The sequence below is a fragment of the Podarcis vaucheri genome (assembly GCF_965113315.1).
Source record: "Podarcis vaucheri genome assembly, chromosome: 3".
In the NCBI taxonomy this organism is placed as follows: Eukaryota; Metazoa; Chordata; class Lepidosauria; order Squamata; family Lacertidae; genus Podarcis; species Podarcis vaucheri.
Genome location: NC_138761.1, coordinates 50,991,345 through 51,010,792, shown reverse-complemented (window position 1 = coordinate 51,010,792; position 19,448 = coordinate 50,991,345). Strand labels below are relative to the sequence as shown.

At 44.6% G+C, this 19,448-nt stretch overlaps 1 protein-coding gene across 3 annotated transcripts in view; it reads left to right on the top strand.

Moving 5' to 3' along the window:
• Positions 1-187: 187 nt before the first annotated feature.
• ERMARD (ER membrane associated RNA degradation) overlaps positions 188-19,448 on the top strand; it is a 31,901-nt gene continuing 12,640 nt past the window's right edge. For 2 of the 3 annotated variants that reach the window (XM_082217102.1, XM_082217101.1), the window contains exons 1-7: positions 188-362; positions 1,320-1,459; positions 2,175-2,276; positions 9,989-10,078; positions 10,793-10,890; positions 11,260-11,396; positions 12,221-12,335. In XM_082217102.1, coding sequence (XP_082073228.1) covers positions 194-362; positions 1,320-1,459; positions 2,175-2,276; positions 9,989-10,078; positions 10,793-10,890; positions 11,260-11,396; positions 12,221-12,335 — 851 coding nt within the window. In that variant the 5' untranslated portion in view covers positions 188-193. The remainder of the gene's footprint in view (positions 363-1,319; positions 1,460-2,174; positions 2,277-9,988; positions 10,079-10,792; positions 10,891-11,259; positions 11,397-12,220; positions 12,336-19,448) is intronic. The other variant, XM_082217103.1, reaches the window with a different exon arrangement.

Below are 19,448 nucleotides of genomic sequence, written 5' to 3'. Positions count from 1 at the left end.
TTCAGGAGGACCACAGATTAGCCACCCTGAAGGCAGCAATTTTGGCCATATGCCACATTTTAAAAACATATATTTACAATACTGATGTTCTATGGTGTTTTGTAGCTGTGCCTGTTGTGGGTCTATTTAAGAGAGTACTACTGCAGTTGTGTTGTTTTATACTATTTTCATTATTTTTCACTTCTCATTTCAGATGCTGCTAGTTGATCCAGTCTCCACTTGTCTTTCCCCTACAGTGCACTATATGGTTTGTGAAGCTGGATTTGAGATAAAAGCAAACCTTTCTATTAGTAGCATTGTGTCCGACAAAGGCGAGATACACTGGAGAACAATCACAGAACGCATACAGTATGGAGAACCAGGTATATGTTAAAATGGTGTGTGGATTGGTTAGCTAAGGTTGCAATTCCTAAGTACAGTTTTGTGATGTAGGCCCCATCAGACACAGTGAATTAAACACATGCAGAGGATTGCACTGCAGGTCCTAGAGCTTGTCTACATGTTTTCAGGCAATCATTTTGGGATAATTTAATGGAATTAAGGGTTAATATAACCATAGCAAACAAATATGTCCTCCTTTTACACAGACGCTGCTTTAGAAAGATAATAATAATAATAGTAATACCTTTATTGTCAGTGTACAATGAAATTAACCGAGCCTCCCCCCCAACACTCAATCTCATTGCACTCTGTGTGCTTGTCGCACAACACACCAACCCCAAAAGTCAGTTGCACTATATTATTTTCCGTTCAGCAGCCTAACAGCCCACAGATAGAAACTGTTTTTTAGCCTGTTGGTACGACTGATTATACTTCTATATCTCCTGCCTGAGGGTAGAAGATTAAAGAGGTGCTGGCCGGGGTGTGAATCGTCCCTGAGAATTTTTCTCGCTCTCCTAAGGCAATGATTCCCTTGTGATGTCATCTAGCGGGCTCAGGGGACAGCCCATGATATCATGTGCTGTGTTCACCAGCCTCTGTAAAGACGTTCTGTCTGTGGCTGTCAAGCCAACGTACCACACTGTGATACAATATGAGAGAACAGTTTCTGTTGTGGACCGGTAGAAGGAGGTCATCAATTGTTGTTTAACATTGTTCTTTCGCAAGACCCTGAGAAAATAGAGTCTCTGTTGGGCCTTCCTAACCACCTGAGTTATATTGTTTTTCCAAGTGAGATCTTCACTAAGGTAAACTCCCGGGAATTTAAAGGAAGAGACTAATTATTTGGGGGAAAACTTTTCTTTTAGATGTTTATACTTCATAAGTACATGAGTTTATTGATGCACTCCTTGACTAGGCACTGCGTTTTTGTTTTTTAGATCAAACTGTGGATTATGTAAAAAGTGTGAGATCTTTAGGACCTTTGTGTGAATCTCTTCACTTACATCTACAATCCCTTACCAGGGAGCAATTTGAAGACCAGTTTGTGATCTGGTTCCAGTGGACAAACTGCTCAGAGGTATGACATAAGAGTCCAGAGAGCTAGATAGAGACCCTTACCTCTGTCTTTCTGTCCCTTTTGTGTGTATGTGCATGGACCAACACAGCTGCCTGCATTTTTGGACTCTCTTTTGTGGTGTTGCTGTGGTGCAGACTTCCTCAACCTTGGCCCTCCAGATGTTTTTGGCCTACAATTCCCATATTCCCTAGCTAGCAGGACCCAGTGGTCAGGGATGATGGGAACTGTAGTCTCAAAACATCTCTCCGGCCAAGGTTGAGGAAGCCTGCTGTAGTGGAACTTAGTAGCTCTCCACATGAGATTTACAGATAATTTATTTAATTTAGATCTTGCCCTCCTTCTCAAAGGGCAGTAAATAACATCTTAAAAACATTCCAGTACAAATGCAGACTGGGAAAGATCTTGTCTCAAAAGGTCCTTAAAAGAGGAAGGTCTTCAGTAGGAGCCAAAAACTCAACTGTGTTGGTGCCTGTTTCATTTTCAAGGCGTGGGAACTCCAAAGGGTAGATTCAACTAGGATACAAATAATTTATTCTTTATAGAGTGGGAAGACACTTTCCTTTTGTAATACTTGAAATGGTAATAAAGAAATGCTTGTGAATTTTTGTTCTTAACCTAAACTGCATTTGTAAGTTTATATAGCTGTTCTGTTCTCTCACTTTAAACGTGTTGTGCCACATGACTACCCTTGGTTTTCCTTTCTCCCAAATGGCAGGTATTTCTTGAAACGTTTGACGCTATAAAGAGTCCACATGCTACAGCCATTGCACTGAACTTAATGAAGCTTACAGCATGTTTGGAACGAGCCTTGGGTGATGTAAGTGCTAAAATCTTCGGCTCTGCCAAGCTTTAGGTTAATGAGGTCTTTTTGCACTCAAAGAAACATTGTCTCCCTTCTTTTTCTGATAATTTTAAGGTTGCAGGTTGAATATAATTTCCAGCTGGTTTCCGTATTTAAGTGTTGTGAGATGCTTGCTTACAGATGTTTACTGTGACCTTGTTCGCATGTCACCAAACCACAGTTGAACTAAACTGGTTTAAATGTGAACATGTAACCTGCTGGTACACACTGCTGAAATTGCAGGTGCTTTGCTCCTCCTTTGCTCCTGCCATTCTGCTGGCAGCTTAGTAATGGTTTGGCTCAGCTTTACATCTTAACCGGGGCTCATGCTTTGCTTCTCCCCAGGCAAACCATGAGCGATAAGCCAAGAACAAACCTTAGCTGCTAGCAGCACAGTAAGAAGCTGCGGTTTTGTGCACATTCACATTTTAAACCATAGTTTAGTGTAACTGTGGCTTAAAGGGACATGCAAAGCAGACCTGTAGAAGTGTATGTAGAAAGAACCAAGGATGTCACTTATTGCCTATGTGAGCAGGGGACCCTACCATCTTGAATGAGCAGCCATGTGTCTGCCAGTGGTGCATGCCAATTGCACTGTGTCTTCCAGGTGCAGGAGCTAGTGGGGCCTGGGACATTGGCTGTCATGATGAGGAGGAGCAACTGTGAACCTATGGGGTGGAGGGAAGATGTCTAGCCTCTCATTTCCCTTCCTCCCACACCCTTCACTTCCCTGTGTGCAGAGCCTCCATGAATGGTTCCAGAAAGGGCAGCCAAAATGACCAAGGGGGTGGAGCAACTCCCCTATGAGGAAAGGTTTCAGCTTTGGGGACTTACAGCATTAGAACTTGTAGACATCCAATGTTGGGATATTCAGAACGGGCAAAAGATAACACATCTTCACACAATAGTCCAGTAGCACCTTAGAAACCAACTAAGTTAGATCTGGGTATAAGCTTTCGTGTGCACGCACACTTCTTCAAATACCATGCATGCACACAAAAACTTATACCCAGAACTAACTTAGTTGGTCTCTAAGGTGCTACTGGACTATTTTTTAATTTTTTTATTTCGACTGCGTCAGACCAACACGGCTACCTATCTGAACCCACATCTTCACACAGTGCATGGTTGGTCACTTTGAGAATAGGATGCTGGACTATTCTGATTATTAAAAAGTAACTCAGAGGAGCCCTTCTCATACGTTTTAAGAGATTAAAATCATCTTGCTTTTCTTTCTATTTTCCTGTGCTAATAGCTGGTTTTTTTGTTCAGAAACATTCCTAAGTTTCGGTTCAGTCCTTTTTCTTCATAGTGCCCTATAAGCAAAAGTTACTATTGCTAATTTTATGTCATACTCTCAGATTGATGGGATGTTTTTATTTTGTGCCATATTGTTAAACTCATTCGCCGGTAGTCAAGGTCTGGGCATGTGTGTGAAAGAGTGTTCAGAAAAGATAGACTTTTGGTTGCTTATGGAAAATCCCTGCATACTTCATCAAGAATTTCGTTTTGATTGACTGTCAGCAAGACATGGAAAACTAAAACCTGGGATCCCTGGTTTGTAGATTTAGTTTTTAACGATTCTACTGGGTAACTAAGTAGCACGTCTGTGGAAAATCCTCAGCCAAGTACTGTTTAATGGACCCTTGTCTTTATGTATGATGATGTATTATTGCTCCTTACCCAGTCCTGCTCCACACTACTTGTGGACTGGGCAAAGCCACCGAGCATCAGAATTGCATTTTTACTAATGAATAAGTTCCACCAGTTTCGGTGGGACTAGTAAATCTGCTTAGGATTGCATTACATGTCCCCTCCCCGCTTTTCCATTACTTGTCTCTTTGTCAAGAACATCAGTCGTACGTTCTTAATCCATTGATGTTCAGTAATCTTGGACTGGTGCTAGAGATGCTTGGGTAAGATTCACATCTTCTTTCCTGACAGATAAAATCAAGGTTTACATAGGTTCCCTGTTATGTACTGAGAACAATAGGATCCAAATTGCAGCAGTCTGATTAGTCCTAGAACAATAGGATTCAGAATGCAGCAGTCTGATTGGTCCTAGAACAATGCAGCAGTATGATTGGTTGGCAGGAACTACCCAATCCTGCTCCAGATTGAAGTGAATCCACAACCTGATTGGCTTACAGTAGAATTCCGGAATTAGCCAATCATGTGCAGCCCATTGTGTAAATAGTGTATATAAAGCAGATACTGTGAGGGGACATTCATTCATTCCTCCTCACCACTATGAGCTGAATAAAGAGCATGAAATCACTTTGCGACCCTGAGTATATCTCACTGGCGACGAAGGTGGGATCCCGCTGAGCTGACTGCCACACACAGCACCGCAGCACCGCCACCTGCCGCACCGCTGCCTCACACCGTGTATCCAGGCTTCAGCTCCGGGACACAAGGAACTCAGAATGGCAGCCAACAGCAGCTTCTCGCCATTCAACCCAGCATCTGGAGACTGGGAAGCATACGCCTCCCATTTCACCTTCCTCCTAGAAGCCACAGGGGTCACCGACGAAGAAGATGCCAAGAAGAGGGCGATATTCTTCAGCGTCTGCGGAGAGGAGACGTTTGAAATCGCCCGGGCTCTCCTTGCGCCTGAAGACGTCGCTACTGTTCCATACAAAACAATAATGGAACAGCTGAAGGGGCACTTTTCGCCGCAGCCCTCAGTGGTGGCTCGTCGAAATGCCTTCTACGCAAAGCGACAAGCCCCTGGGGAAACCATAACTGGGTTTGTGACCTCTCTCCGCCAAGCCGCCCGGTTCTGCAACTTCTCAGAGCTGGAGAACATGCTTCGTGACCGCCTTGTCGGTGGCCTGAAGGATGAGAAGCTGCAACGACGGCTCTACGCTAAGAAGGACCTAACGTTCCAGGTTGCTCTGGAGGAGGCCCTGGCAACGGAAGCTGCCGAGAGGTCGACGCAAGAGGCACGGCCGAGCCTGCCATCCCAACCGAGGGTCCACCACGAAGACCTCACCGACGACTCAGGATCCGACAGGGAGGAGGTGCACCGAGTACAGCAGCGCACTCAAGCAGCGCACAGACCACAGCTGCCTCGACGAGAAGGAGGAAACTGCGCAAGCTGCGGGGAGAGTCACGAGAGGAGGACCTGCCGTTTCCGCAACGCAGAGTGCAGGCAGTGCAGAAAATCGGGACACATCGCCCGGGTGTGTCGGGCTCGGCCCACCCGACACCAGGCATCAGATGACCAACCCAAGAGCCCCAGGTCCCGGGGCCCAACGCACCAAGGCAACTCGACGGAGCTCACGGACTGCCAGGTATACCAGTTGCCCCACCCCAATGTAGAGAAAATTTATGTAGAGGTACAGATAGAGGGAGCCCCATGCCGCATGGAGCTTGACACGGGTTCAACTCTATCCATAATCTCGGCAAAGACTTTAAGGAAACTGTGTCCTACTGGGGGTCCCAAACTCAGGCCGGCCCCATTCACCCTCCGGGACTTCCAGAAACGTAAGGTCCCCACAATGGGGGTGGGGACCTTCAGGGTGCAATACCGAGGGCGGACGCGGCAACTGGACTTGCTTGTGGTCAAGGGCCCCTACATTAGCTTACTGGGATTGGCATGGTTTGGACCACTGGGGCTAGCTGTCACCGGGGTGAACCACACTAGCTTACAAGTGGACGTGGACGCCATATGCAAGGAATTTCCAGGGGTTGTCGACGGGAAATTGGGACAGTATACGGGCCCCCCCATTGCACTACAGCTTGACCCCGCAGTACGACCGGTCAGGCTCAAGGCCCGCCGGGTCCCGTTCGCCTTGAAACCCCGTATAGACGAGGAATTGGACCGACTCGTGGAGCAAGGAGTGCTGGAGCCGGTGCCTAATGCCCCCTGGGAAACTCCAATCGTCACACCCGTCAAGCCTAATGGTTCGGTCCGCATCTGCGCAGACTACAAATGTACCATAAACAAGGCCCTCACGGCCCACGCATACCCAGTGCCAGTGGTCAGCCATGTCCTTGCCACCCTGGCTGGGTCGAAATTTTTTGGCAAGCTGGACTTGGCCCAAGCATATCAACAGCTGCCAGTAGATGAGGCCACAGCAGAGGCACAGACGATTGTGACGCACAGAGGAGCGTTCAGGGTAAAGCGGCTGCAATTCGGGGTCAGCGTGGCACCAGGCATATTCCAGAATCTAATGGACTCTCTCCTTAAAGGGATTCCTGGTGTCACCCCCTTCTTCGATGATGTGTTGATTGCCGGGCCCACACCAGAGGAGTTTGAGAACCGCCTCCGCACCGTTCTGCACCGTTTCCAGACGGCGGGTCTCAAGGTGAAGCGGGAGAAATGTCTACTAGGAGTGCCTCAGGTGGACTTTCTGGGATTTATGGTGGACGCAGAAGGGGTCCACCCAACTGGGGACAAGGTACGGGCTATTTGTGATGCCCCAGCGCCCAAGAGCAAGACTGAACTTCAGGCCTTCTTGGGACTATTGAACTTTTACCATTCCTTCCTTCCCCACAAGGCGGCGGTAGCGGAGCCCCTACACAGACTCCTGGACAAGCGGGCCCCTTGGGTGTGGGGCCAGCGCCAGGAGGCCGCATTCCAGGCAGTCAAGGACTCGCTTGTCTCAAACTCTGTCTTGGCACACTTCGACGAGAGGCTGCCGGTGGTGCTAGCATGCGACGCCTCACCCTATGGCATTGGCGCTGTCCTGGGGCACCAACTCCCGGATGGAAGAGAGGTACCGGTGGCGTACTTTTCCCAGACACTCAACGCAACCGAGCGGAACTACTCGCAAATTGACAAGGAGGGTCTGGCAATCGTGAAGGGAGTAAAAAAATTCCATGATTTCTTGTACGGGCGGCCCTTCACCGTGGTGACTGACCACAAGCCGTTGCTTGGCTTGTTTGCCCCCGAAAGGCAGACCCCCCAAGTGCTGTCTCCTCGCGTCCTCAGGTGGTCAATTTTCCTTGCCAGCTACCAGTATGCACTGATTCACCGCCCGGGGAAGGCGATGGGCCATGCGGATGCCCTCATCAGGCTACCACTACCGGAAACAGGCCCAGACCCAGCACCTGCACAAGAGGTTATGAGCCTGGAGCTGCTTCCCGACCGCCCCATTCAGGCACAAGAAGTTGCACACCATTCCAAGAAAGATAGGGTCATCTCCCGGGTCCTGGACTGGGTGTGGAGGGGATGGCCCAGCAGCAGCCCCGGGCCAGAATTCGCTGGCTACACAACCCGCAAACATGAACTGTCGGCCCACAAAGGGTGCCTGTTATGGGGAAGCAGAGTCGTTGTTCCCCAGCCCCTCCGCAAAAGGGTCCTCACAGCCCTACACGAGACACATCCAGGGGTAGTAAGAATGAAGGCCCTTGCCAGGAGTTATGTGTGGTGGCCGGGGATTGATGGAGAGATAGAGGCCTGGGTCAAACACTGCCAGGCCTGCCAAGAATCCCGCCCAGATCCCCCAAAGGCCCCAGTCCAGTCCTGGGAGTCCGCCCGAGCACCATGGTCACGCCTGCATGTGGATTTCGCTGGCCCCTTTCAGGGGAAAACATTCTTCATAGTGGTGGACTCCTACACCAAATGGCTGGAAGTCGCACTGGTACCGTCCACTTCCACGTCCGCAGCCATCCGGGTACTACGCAGGCTGTTTGCAACCCACGGGCTCCCTGACACTCTCGTCTCAGACAACGGGACTGCATTTACGTCAGGAGAATTCCAAACCTTCACAGCACAGAACGCCATCCGCCACATCCGTCCGGCGCCGTTCCACCCTGCCACCAATGGCCAAGCAGAACGCATGGTGCGGACCACCAAGGACACCCTTCGCCGCATGACGCAAGGGGACTGGGAGTACCGCCTTGCCACATTCCTTCTAGCACAGCACAGCACCCCCAGCTCAACGACTGGCCGGAGCCCCGCTGAACTACTAATGGGTCGGCGCCTTGCAATCAGATTGGACCGCCTTCACCCCGATAGAGCTCAGGATGAGGTAGTGGTGGGGGAAGGCAGGAACCCCCGGATCTTCGAGGCCCAGGACCCAGTGTACGCAAAGAATTTTGGGGCAGGCCCAGCATGGGTACCCGCCACAGTCACCAGGGTCACTGGCCCAGTGTCGTACGAGGTGCTAACGGATGGGGGGCAATGCTGGCGCCGCCACTGCGACCAGATACGGCGACGATTCCCGGGAGAAACCCAGGAGGAGGACAGGTCAGAGGAGTCCCAAGGGAACAGCGGGGCAGTGAGGCCCATAGAGCAGGAGGGGCCAGCAGGAGAGGCAGAATCAGTAAATACAGAGAGGACCCGTGAGGCCCAAAGGACACCAGAACCAGAACCACGCCTGAGCGAGCCGGTTGCACCAGACCAAACAACCCCATCACAGCCAGCATCCTTGGAACACGAGCCAGAACCTGGAGCCCGGACCAGGGAACACCCCAGGCCGCAACGCACACGTAGGCCGCCGGCATACCTTGAGGACTATGAATGCGACCTCCCGGGCAGGACTGGAACTTAGAGGGGAGGGGTGTTATGTACTGAGAACAATAGGATCCAAATTGCAGCAGTCTGATTAGTCCTAGAACAATAGGATTCAGAATGCAGCAGTCTGATTGGTCCTAGAACAATGCAGCAGTATGATTGGTTGGCAGGAACTACCCAATCCTGCTCCAGATTGAAGTGAATCCACAACCTGATTGGCTTACAGTAGAATTCCGGAATTAGCCAATCATGTGCAGCCAAATCCTCAGCCAAGTACTGTTTAATGGACCCTTGTCTTTATGTATGATGATGTATTATTGCTCCTTACCCAGTCCTGCTCCACACTACTTGTGGACTGGGCAAAGCCACCGAGCATCAGAATTGCATTTTTACTAATGAATAAGTTCCACCAGTTTCGGTGGGACTAGTAAATCTGCTTAGGATTGCATTACATGTCCCCTCCCCGCTTTTCCATTACTTGTCTCTTTGTCAAGAACATCAGTCGTACGTTCTTAATCCATTGATGTTCAGTAATCTTGGACTGGTGCTAGAGATGCTTGGGTAAGATTCACATCTTCTTTCCTGACAGATAAAATCAAGGTTTACATAGGTTCCCTGTTATGTACTGAGAACAATAGGATCCAAATTGCAGCAGTCTGATTAGTCCTAGAACAATAGGATTCAGAATGCAGCAGTCTGATTGGTCCTAGAACAATGCAGCAGTATGATTGGTTGGCAGGAACTACCCAATCCTGCTCCAGATTGAAGTGAATCCACAACCTGATTGGCTTACAGTAGAATTCCGGAATTAGCCAATCATGTGCAGCCCATTGTGTAAATAGTGTATATAAAGCAGATACTGTGAGGGGACATTCATTCATTCCTCCTCACCACTATGAGCTGAATAAAGAGCATGAAATCACTTTGCGACCCTGAGTATATCTCATTCCCTTTGTCCTTTCTCTGACCAGGTCAGGCCCTTGGTCCATCTAGTTCAGTATTGTCTGTGTTGACTGGCAATGGCTCTCCAGGATTTTAGACTGGGGATATTCTCAGCCCTGCCTGGAGATGCCAGGGACCGATTGTTTTCCAGAGTTGCCTTAACTTGAGATTATTAGTTTAAACGAAAAAGAGAGAAATGTTTTGCACAATGCTTTAAACAAGTAAATTGTTTTTGCATGTTTTGAGAAGGCAAAATGTGTTCTCTTGTTTTGATTTCCAGGTGTTCTTATTAATTGGCAAAGACTGTCCTTTTCTCCTACGAGATTTGCTTGTGTCTCAGGAACTTGCCACAGTCTTTGGGCAACCAGTGGTGAGTGTCTTGCATGTGGTGTTTATTTTTATTCACAAGCTTTTAATTTTTGTCCATTTAAGACTCTCAGTGTCATTGCTGCTTAAATTACTATGGAATGCAGAGAGGTCCAGACCTTTTGACTGGTATTTTTCTAGCAGCCTGTGAAGCTCTTCTTTTCTACTACTTGGTGCCCAGTGAAGAGGTTTTAGAGGGCAGGAGCTGTGGGTGTGCTGAAACCCAACATCAGCACCTGACATTTGCTAGGGCCTGCCAGGGCTGATGCCTTGCCGTTTCCCCCACCCACTGGCCTCCATTTCAACAGTGGAGTGGCCCAACTGCAATGAGTTGCAAGCCCAGCTTGTCACAGCACCACTGAGCAAGTAGCAATGGTTACGCAGCGGCGGCAATGCTATGATGGGCCAGAATCCGGCTCATTACAGCCATAAGTCCTTAGGTGAGAGGGAGACTGGTGGTTGCCCCATGCCTTTGTGCTCAGGTGGGAACAAATGCAAGTTGGAGGCTTCAGTAGTGCCACCACTTGGAGGCCAAAGTGACAGCATCTATTTGTCTCATTCAGCTCTATGGGGGCGGCATGCACACCAGCAATAGCCTGTCCAAAGTCCTTAAAAATCTGGACCTGTTTGTATGTCCGGAGCAGCCCCTCTCCTCCAATCCATGACACTCATGTTATGTCAAAGTTTGAATCCGTTTCCTATATTTTGTTAAAATCAGATGGATGTTCTCAGAGTGTTCGTTGGATCTCCGGATGGTCTCAATCTTCGTAATATTCTGTGGCATGGATTTGCATCACCCCAGGAAATTCCTGTGAAGTAAGGCTGCAAGTTATTTATTTGTGGGTGGGATTTTTGTGGGGTGAGTTGTCTCTTTCTTACTGGTCATAGCAGGAACACAGTTGCACCACTGGAAGAATGCTGGATGAGTCCACTATCCTGCTCATATCCCATTGAAGATACAAAGCACCTGAACTGAGAGGAGGATTGCAGCCTTGCTGTTTAAGTTTCCCAAACACTATTGCTTGGGAGATGTTTTAACAGTGTGTCTCTAGATCAGCCTTTGCCAACCTGTGTGCTGGCTGGGGCTAAGGGAAGTTGTAGTCCATCAACATCTGGAGGGGGCACCAGGTTGCCACAGCCTGTTCTGGAGGTTTCTAATTTTATTGTATATCATAATTTGCCTAGATATTCCTCTATGCTGCTTTGTTTAACGGCAGGATTGGGACAGCTGCTAAAGACTTACCTCCAGCAAACTCATTCTACTTTAGTTCATCGACCTTACGTATCTTTCAGCAACTTGAAAGAGCTGCATGTTTTTCCAGGTGAGCATGTTTGTGGCAGCTCACCATTTGTAAAGGTTTACTCGGATGGATTATTCTTCTTGAACATTTTCTGTTTCTCATAAGAATTTTGCCCAGATCCAGAGACTTCAGTCTTTGTGAAAAACCAGGTTTATGGGTGCAAGTTGTGTACTGGGTGTTAAGAAATCTGTTGTAAGGAAAATGCCAGTGTGTGCCCGACACAGTCCTGTCCAGATTTAAGAAAACCTCAGACATTTAAAAATCATGCTGTTTTAGCATGCGTTTTTAAGATCTAGTGACCATTTAAGCTTGGGAACCATCCAAGCCCACAGATGGATGAATCTGTCTATTTCAGTTCCTCTCAATTTTTCATTATTCCATTCTTAAGTTCAGTTCTCCATTTCTGTTTCAGTTTGCAAAGATTAAAAAAAAAAAATCAGCAGCATTTCAGTGCACTTTCCTCCTAGTATATACCTTTGTATAGGGAGACTCCATTAATAGGCTTTTTTGTAGGTTATTTTCACTAATATATATGCATCATTAATGCAGCGGTAAGGTGCCACTTCTCGTTTCTTTGCTATGGACCTCACTGAGCAGCAATATTAGAGCTCACCATTTAACTTTGAAAGGTTTCTACATAGTTAACTGAAGAGCTGTTAGGCTACAGATCTTCCTCTGGTGGTTGGAGTCTAGGAAGAAATGGTTTGTCTCCGTTTCTTCTTTTTTCAGCCTTAAATTTACTTCAGCAAATTTCCTCTTCATCCAAGGTCAAATTTAACACATCTTGTTACTCCCATCCAAGGTGACAAAGTTTTATACCCCAAGTTCTTTTCTGTTGCTTGTAGATCTTAATCATGAATTGTTGTCCTTGGCTGATGAATTAGTAATCAAATCAAATATTGTATTAAGAACCATGTTGCCTTTTTGGATTACTGCACTATCGTCATTTAGACAACGCAGGTAAGAAGTGTAGCATTTTTTCCTAGTCTTCTTTTCTGAAATATATATAAAACCAGTTAAAGCATAGATTTATTCAGGGCTTTTTTTCGGGGGGAGGGCACGCAGGGGTATGCATACCCCTAAACATTTTGTGAATCTGAGGGGTCGTATTTCAATATGAGTAGGAAAATGAGAGTACCCCTAAACATTTATATTTTTTTTAGAAAAAAAGCCCTGGATTTATTTATATTAGGATCCTGGGCATCATCTGTTCAATTTGCAGGCTTGCCTGTTTGTCATCGGTTGCCACATTCAAGAAGCCCAAGCAATCAAATGTGATATGTAAGAGCTATGACTGCCCTACTATAGGAACATAGGAATCTGCCTACTACTGGTTTGGAGCATTGGGCCATCTAACTCTCTAATGTGTACACTGCCCTGAAACAGCTCTCAAGGGTTTCCGATAGAGAGCCCTTCTCAGCACTACCTAGAGATGTCAGAGGACAGTCTCGAACCTCCTACCTGCGAAGCAAATGCTATAGCACTGAGCTTCAGTGCTATCATGAAAGCAGCTCTTGCTTCCCACAAAAAGGTCACACAGGGTTCTGCACCATCAAGGTTTTATTTGAAATACTTTGATGTAAAAATGCTTCCTTGATATTTAAGTCCAGAGTGCCCGTGGACAGAGCGCAGAGTCAAAGAGTTTCCCCATTTCCTCAAGCAGCCACTTGGATGCCCCAGGCTCAGAGCTGGATTTAGGTTTGATGAGGCCCTAAGTTACTGACAGTAATGGGGCCCTTTATATGTCCAGCTGTCCTTTATGAACAACAAATTCTCACTGTTTTTTGTGTTGAATGTATGCTATATGGTAATTTATGGACCTAATAGGTATCTAAAGCCACTTGCACATGTTGCCATGCGACCAGTCCATGCAGAATGTAGGCACCCTATATATAGAAATGAGCAAACCAGTGATATTTTAGGGAGCAGGCTAGCAAGCAGGGCCCATTACTTACATCATAGGAGCCTACACAACACAAAACACTTTTGCTGTATGTAGTTTTTATTTTATCTTTTTTTTATTTTATATTTTGGAAATGTACATCCAGTGGTTTTTCCCTTTAATTGGGGGGGGGGGCAAGAGAGTGGGGCCCTAAGTTATAGCTTGTTTAGTTTATACGTAAATCCGGCAGTGCCCAGGCTTCTAGGCTTCTCTGAAACCAAAGGCTATAGCAGGGGTTCCCAGTCTTTGGGGGCTGATGAACACATTTGGAATTTTGTCAAGAGGAAGTCTCAAGGGTGGTCTCACTAAATGTTTGCTATGGGGAAATGTGCTCCCCACAAACTGGGAACCCCTCATAAAATAGCTGTAGAAATGAGTAAGCACTGCCGTTCATTCACTCACTCCCCATCCCTGTGATTGCATACTGCTTCTGCTCCTTGTGCCTTTATTTCTTTTTTTTCAGGAATAATTTTTATTGGATTTCTTTTTTTTTGCACACAAAAAGAATAAACAATACATACAACAAAAAATTGCCACACTTAAGTGCTATAAAAGAAGAAGAGATAAGAGAAATAAAAGAAAAACAGAAAATCAGACAAGAAAACAAAAATAGAAAAACTACAACATAAATACATAAAACTGTCGACTTCCTTCCCTACTGATTTCGGGTTTTGCTTTCAATAGTTATCTTTTTACCGCTGGTATTTGTTTCTGATTTGCGCATCGGGAGTTTTACAACAGACCTGCTGTATTTGGTAGGTTTTTAAAATTACCTTCAAAATAAACCATAAACTTACTCCAATCTTCTTTTAGCTTTGTATTTTTGTGATTTCTAATTTTTTGTGTCAATCTTGCTAATTCAATAAAGTCATGTAGTTTTATTTGCCAGTCCCTCACCGTTGGAAGATTTGTGCATTTCCAGTTTTGAGCGATTAGCATTCTGGCCGCTGCTGTTGAGTATTGGAATAGAGTTTTATCTTTTTCTTGGATATCTTTCCCGACCATTCCTAACAGAAAGGCCTCTGGACTCTTGGGAAATGTATATCTAAGTATTTTTTTTAACTCATTATATATCTGGTCCCAAAATTTTTTAATTTCCTCACATGTCCACCACATATGTATGAAATTACCTTCTTTTGACCTACATTTCCAACACGCCTTGTCTGCGGTCCTATACATTCTATTCAATTTTTCTGGTGTAAGGTACCATCTAAATACCATTTTTTCTAGGTTTTCCCTGATTGCAGCGCTTGCCGTGAATTTTAATCCCTCACTCCATAATTTTGTCCATTTTTCATATTCTATATCATGTCCCAGGTCTTTTGCCCATTTGATCATGACTTGTTTGATTTTTTCATCTTTAGTTTCCCATTCCAGTAGTATATTATACATCTTGGATAGTATCTTCGATTTACTTTCGACTACTTCAATCTGAAATTTGGACTTCTTTTCATTCATTCCCAATTTTTTATCTTCTGTCCAAATCGCGTTTACTTGATGATACTGTATCCAACCCGTCAACCTCTCCTTTAGTTCTTCATATGGTCTTAGTTTCCAGCTATCTTGGCATCTCACTAGTAGGCCTTCATATGTCAATGTTTGTACTTCCATGTTTGTCTTTTTGATTGACAGCAAATCTGTTGGGGACAGCCACCAGGGTGTTCTTCTCTCCAGCAATTTCTTATTTTTTCCCCAGACTTCATACAGGGGTCCTCTTATAATATGGCTCGAAAACCCTCTATGTACTTTTTCTTTATTTAACCAGAGGTAGGCATGCCAACTAAATTTATTATCGGCTCCTTCCAGATCTAATAAGTCCGTATCTTCTAAAGTTATCCAATCTTTGACCCAGCAAAGACAAGCCGCTTCGTAATATAATTTTAGGTCAGGTACTGCCAGTCCTCCTCTCTCCTTACGATCTGTTAACAGTTTAAATCTAATCCTTGGCCTTCTTCCCTGCCATATGAATCTTGAAAGTGTCTTCTGCCAATCCTTAAATATTTTAGACCCTCTGATGACAGGTATATTTTGAAATAGGAACAGCATCCTAGGGAGTATGTTCATTTTTATTGCTTCCATCCTGCCCATCCACGAGAGGTTCACCCTGTTCCAAACATCCAAGTCCTTTTTCACTTTATTCCATGTTGGTGTGTAATTATCCTCGATTAAATTTATATTTTTGGGTGTAAGCCAAATCCCTAAATATTTTATTTTCTTGGCCATCTTGATTCCAAATTGTCTCTCTAATCTTTCCGTCGCTTCATTTCTCATGTTCTTTGTTAACATTTTTGTTTTGGTTTTATTCAACTTGAAGCCCGATAGTTTACCGTACTCCTCCATAATCTCCAGTACTTTGCCCACGCTTTCCTGCGGTTCCTCTAAGGATAGCATCAGATCATCAGCGTAAGCTTTTAATTTGAACTCTTTAAATCCTATTTTGATCCCTTTTATCTCTGTTTTGGACCTGATTTTGTTCGCCAGGACTTCCAAGGCCAAAATAAATAGGAGCGGGGAGAGGGGGCATCCTTGCCTTGTTCCTTTCTCTATTTTAAATTTATTCGTAATATTGTTGTTTATTATCAATTTAGCATGCTGGTTAGAATATATTGCCTGTATTCCTTTTAGGAATTCACCTTCAATCCCTGCCTTTTCTATCGATTTTAGTAAGAACCGCCAAGAAACGTTGTCGAACGCCTTTTCTGCGTCTATAAAAATCAGGGACGCCGGAATATTATTATTAATCTCCAGATATTCAATTAGGTTAATGACGTGCCTCACATTATCTTTCATGAATCTGTTTGGGAGGAAACCCGCTTGGTCTTTATGAATTATCCTTATTAAGCATTTCTTCAATCTGTTCGCCATAATGTCCGCATATATTTTGTAGTCGTTATTTAATAACGATATTGGCCTGTAATTTTTCATGTTCGATTTGTCCGTATCTGGTTTAGGAATTAATGTTATAAAGGCTTCTCTCCACGTCTCAGGAATTTTCCCTCCTCTTAAGATATTGTTCATGGTGTCGCAGAGTACTTGTGCTAAATGACTTCCCAACACTTTATAATATTTGGCCGATAACCCATCCGGCCCTGGTGCCTTCCCCAATTTCAGTTTTTTTATCGCATTTTCAATCTCCTCCAAATTTATTGGTCTATTTAATTGGGTTCTTTCTTCTTCTGTAACCGTTTTTCCTATACAATTCTCTAAATATTTTTCTATTTGGGCTGTGTCTTCTTCTCCTTTTTTATATAATTCCTCATAAAATTTAAGGAAGTTTTTTTGTATTTTTTTTGGGTCGGTTATTAATTCTTCTTCTACCATTATTTTATTTATCACATTCTGCTTCTGTCTTTTCCTCAGTTGCCAGGCTAGGAATTTCCCTGTTTTGTTCGCTGATTCGAAGTATCTTTGCTTCATTATCTTAATTTTCCATTCTACTTCTTGGTTCGTTAGTATTGAGTATTGTCTTTGTAATATTTTTATTGATTGTAGACTTTGCTCGTCTTTCGGATGTTCTATTAATTTCTTTTCATACTCCCTCAGCTGTTTAAGTATTTCATCTGTTTTTTGCTGCCTTATTTTTTTCTTGTGGTTGTTTTGCTGGATAAAGAAACCTCTTAAGACCGCCTTGCTGGCGTCCCACACTGTTTCTATGTTTATCCCTGTGTTAAGATTCAAGTCCCAATACTCTTTTAATGTGGTTTTGGCTTTTTCGATCACCTCATCATTATCTAACAGAAAGTCATTCAGTCTCCATCTAAAACCTCCGTTTGATTTTCCTTTTAGTTCCAAAGTTATTGAGTTATGGTCGGATAGGGTTTTCGGTTGTATTTCACATTTTATCACTCTTAGGGTAATTTCTCTTGAGGTCCAAATTTGGTCTATTCTTCCCCAGCTTTTATGTACTTCTGAAAAGAAAGTAAATTGTTTTTCTGTTGGATGCTTGTGTCTCCACACATCCGTTAAGTCCATGTTTTCCTTCAGGTCTTGGAATGATTCCGGTAACTTTCCTTGTTTTCGTTTTCTCTTTTCTGTTTGCCTGTCCAGTTCTAATGTAGGCACTGCATTAAAGTCTCCCATTAATATCAGCTTATTGTTTCCTAGTTCTACTAACACTTCTTCCAATTTTTTATAGAACTCAGACCTATTTGAATTTGGAGCGTAGATGTTTACCACGTCAATCTTTTCTCCTTGAAAGCTTATTTGTACTCCCAAAATTCTCCCTTCTTCGTCTTTGTAGGACAATTTAGGTTCCCATTTTTCATCGACGTATGTTGCCACTCCCCTTTTTTTCTCTCTCCCCGAGTTTATAAATTCTATTCCCAAGTTCTTATTTACCAATACATGCTTATGCTTATTGGCTACATGAGTTTCTTGTAAACAGATTACATCCGCTTTTTTCTTCTTCAACACATTTGCAATTTTATTCCTTTTTGTCTTTTCGTTCAATCCATTTACATTCCACGTTAAAATTTTAAGATTCATTATTACTTTTTTCTAATTAAGAAGTCAGTAATTTGTCTGTTTAGGTTTTGAGTTTTGACTAATTTAAATTCGGGTGTTTTGATTCTCTGTTTCCTCCTGTTCCTCCCCTTCCTCCTCCTCCCTCACCTCCTCCTCCTCCTCCCCCCCACCCTCCTCCTCTTCGCCCCCTCCCTCCGCCCCTCCCCTCGCTCCTCCCCTCCCCTCCCCCTCTCCACCTCTCTCTCCATATCTCACCGGCATCCCCCCTAATTCTTTTTCATATCTGCGAAGGAATTTACTGACTTCCTGAATCTCTGTTATCTTGAATCTTTTCCCTTTGTAGAAAAAAGAGATCCCTTCAGGGAACTCCCATCTGTGTTGTATGCCGTTCTTTTTCAAAATATTGACTATCTGTTTGTAGCCCTCTCTCTTACGAAGAAGCCTGATTGGTATTTCCTTAAAAATAATAATTGGTTTTCCATCAATCATTAATTTCCTTTGATAGCTTTCTCTCAGAATTATGTTTCTCATCTCTATCGATCTAAAGATCACTAAGCAGTCTCCTGGGGTCCTTTTCTGTTTGTTTTGTTTCAGTCTTATTTTTATTCTAAAAGCATTTTCTATGGTTTGCGCAACTTCTTCTTCTTTCAGTGCTAGCCACCTCGCCAATTCTTTTATCATTTTTTCTTTTATATCTTCCTCCCTTGCCTCTCCTATTCCTCTAAATTTCAAATTTAACTGCTTTTGCTTCATTTCCATCATGGCTAAATTGTCTAACACCTGATCCTGGCTTTTATTTAATTCTTCAAAATTCTCCTTGATTTTTTCTACTTCTCTTCGTTGATCTTTCGTTTCTTTCTGTATTTTCCTATTTGAGTCCTCTAGGGACTTTGTTCGGACCGCTAGGTCTTTAATTTTATTTGAAAATTCCCCCACCACAACCTCTATTTTTTTATCAAAGGAATCCTGCATCTCTCCTAGCTTTTTTTCCATGTGGATTTCATTCTGTCTAAATTCTTCTTTTATTTTCAGCCATAAGGCATCTAGGTCCCTTATTTCCTCTTGCCTTGATGCTTTCCTCTCTACGGGTGTTCCCACCGACTTTTTCCCGTCTCTTCCCGCCATCCACCCAGTCTGTTCCCTCTCTCCTCCCCAGTCCTAGAAAATAACCAACCTTATGTTTCTTTCTGCTGACCCCAGAGGGGCGTACAATCTGGAAGGAGATTCCGTTGGGGGGAGGGGGGGCTACACAGATGAGTGGGGGGGGCAGGGGGGGCTGGCGAGGGGAGGGAGACAAGGGGCAAGTAAGGAATGAAAAAAGTCCAAAAGCAGTGAGAAGAGGTTTGAAATTCTTTCTTCTAGGTTGGTTTCAGCCGCTTGTTTGGCCTAATCCAAAGTTCTGGCTCCAACAGCAGCCCGATGTTCAAGTTTAGTTCAGGTAGTGGTTTTTTCAAGTTCAGATTGGTGACAACTAGAGCAACAGAACAAGGGTGGGAAATAGAGAAAGCGGGGCGGGGGGTGCACACGTGGAAAGGGAGAAAGAAGGGAAAAGGGGGGGAGAAGATGAGCAAAGGATGATGCACCGCTTAAGGTCCTTTAAGTTTTCAGGTCTTTCTGTGGGGTTTATGTGTTCTACAATCAAAAAAGCGGATGGGTGGCTAGGTTTC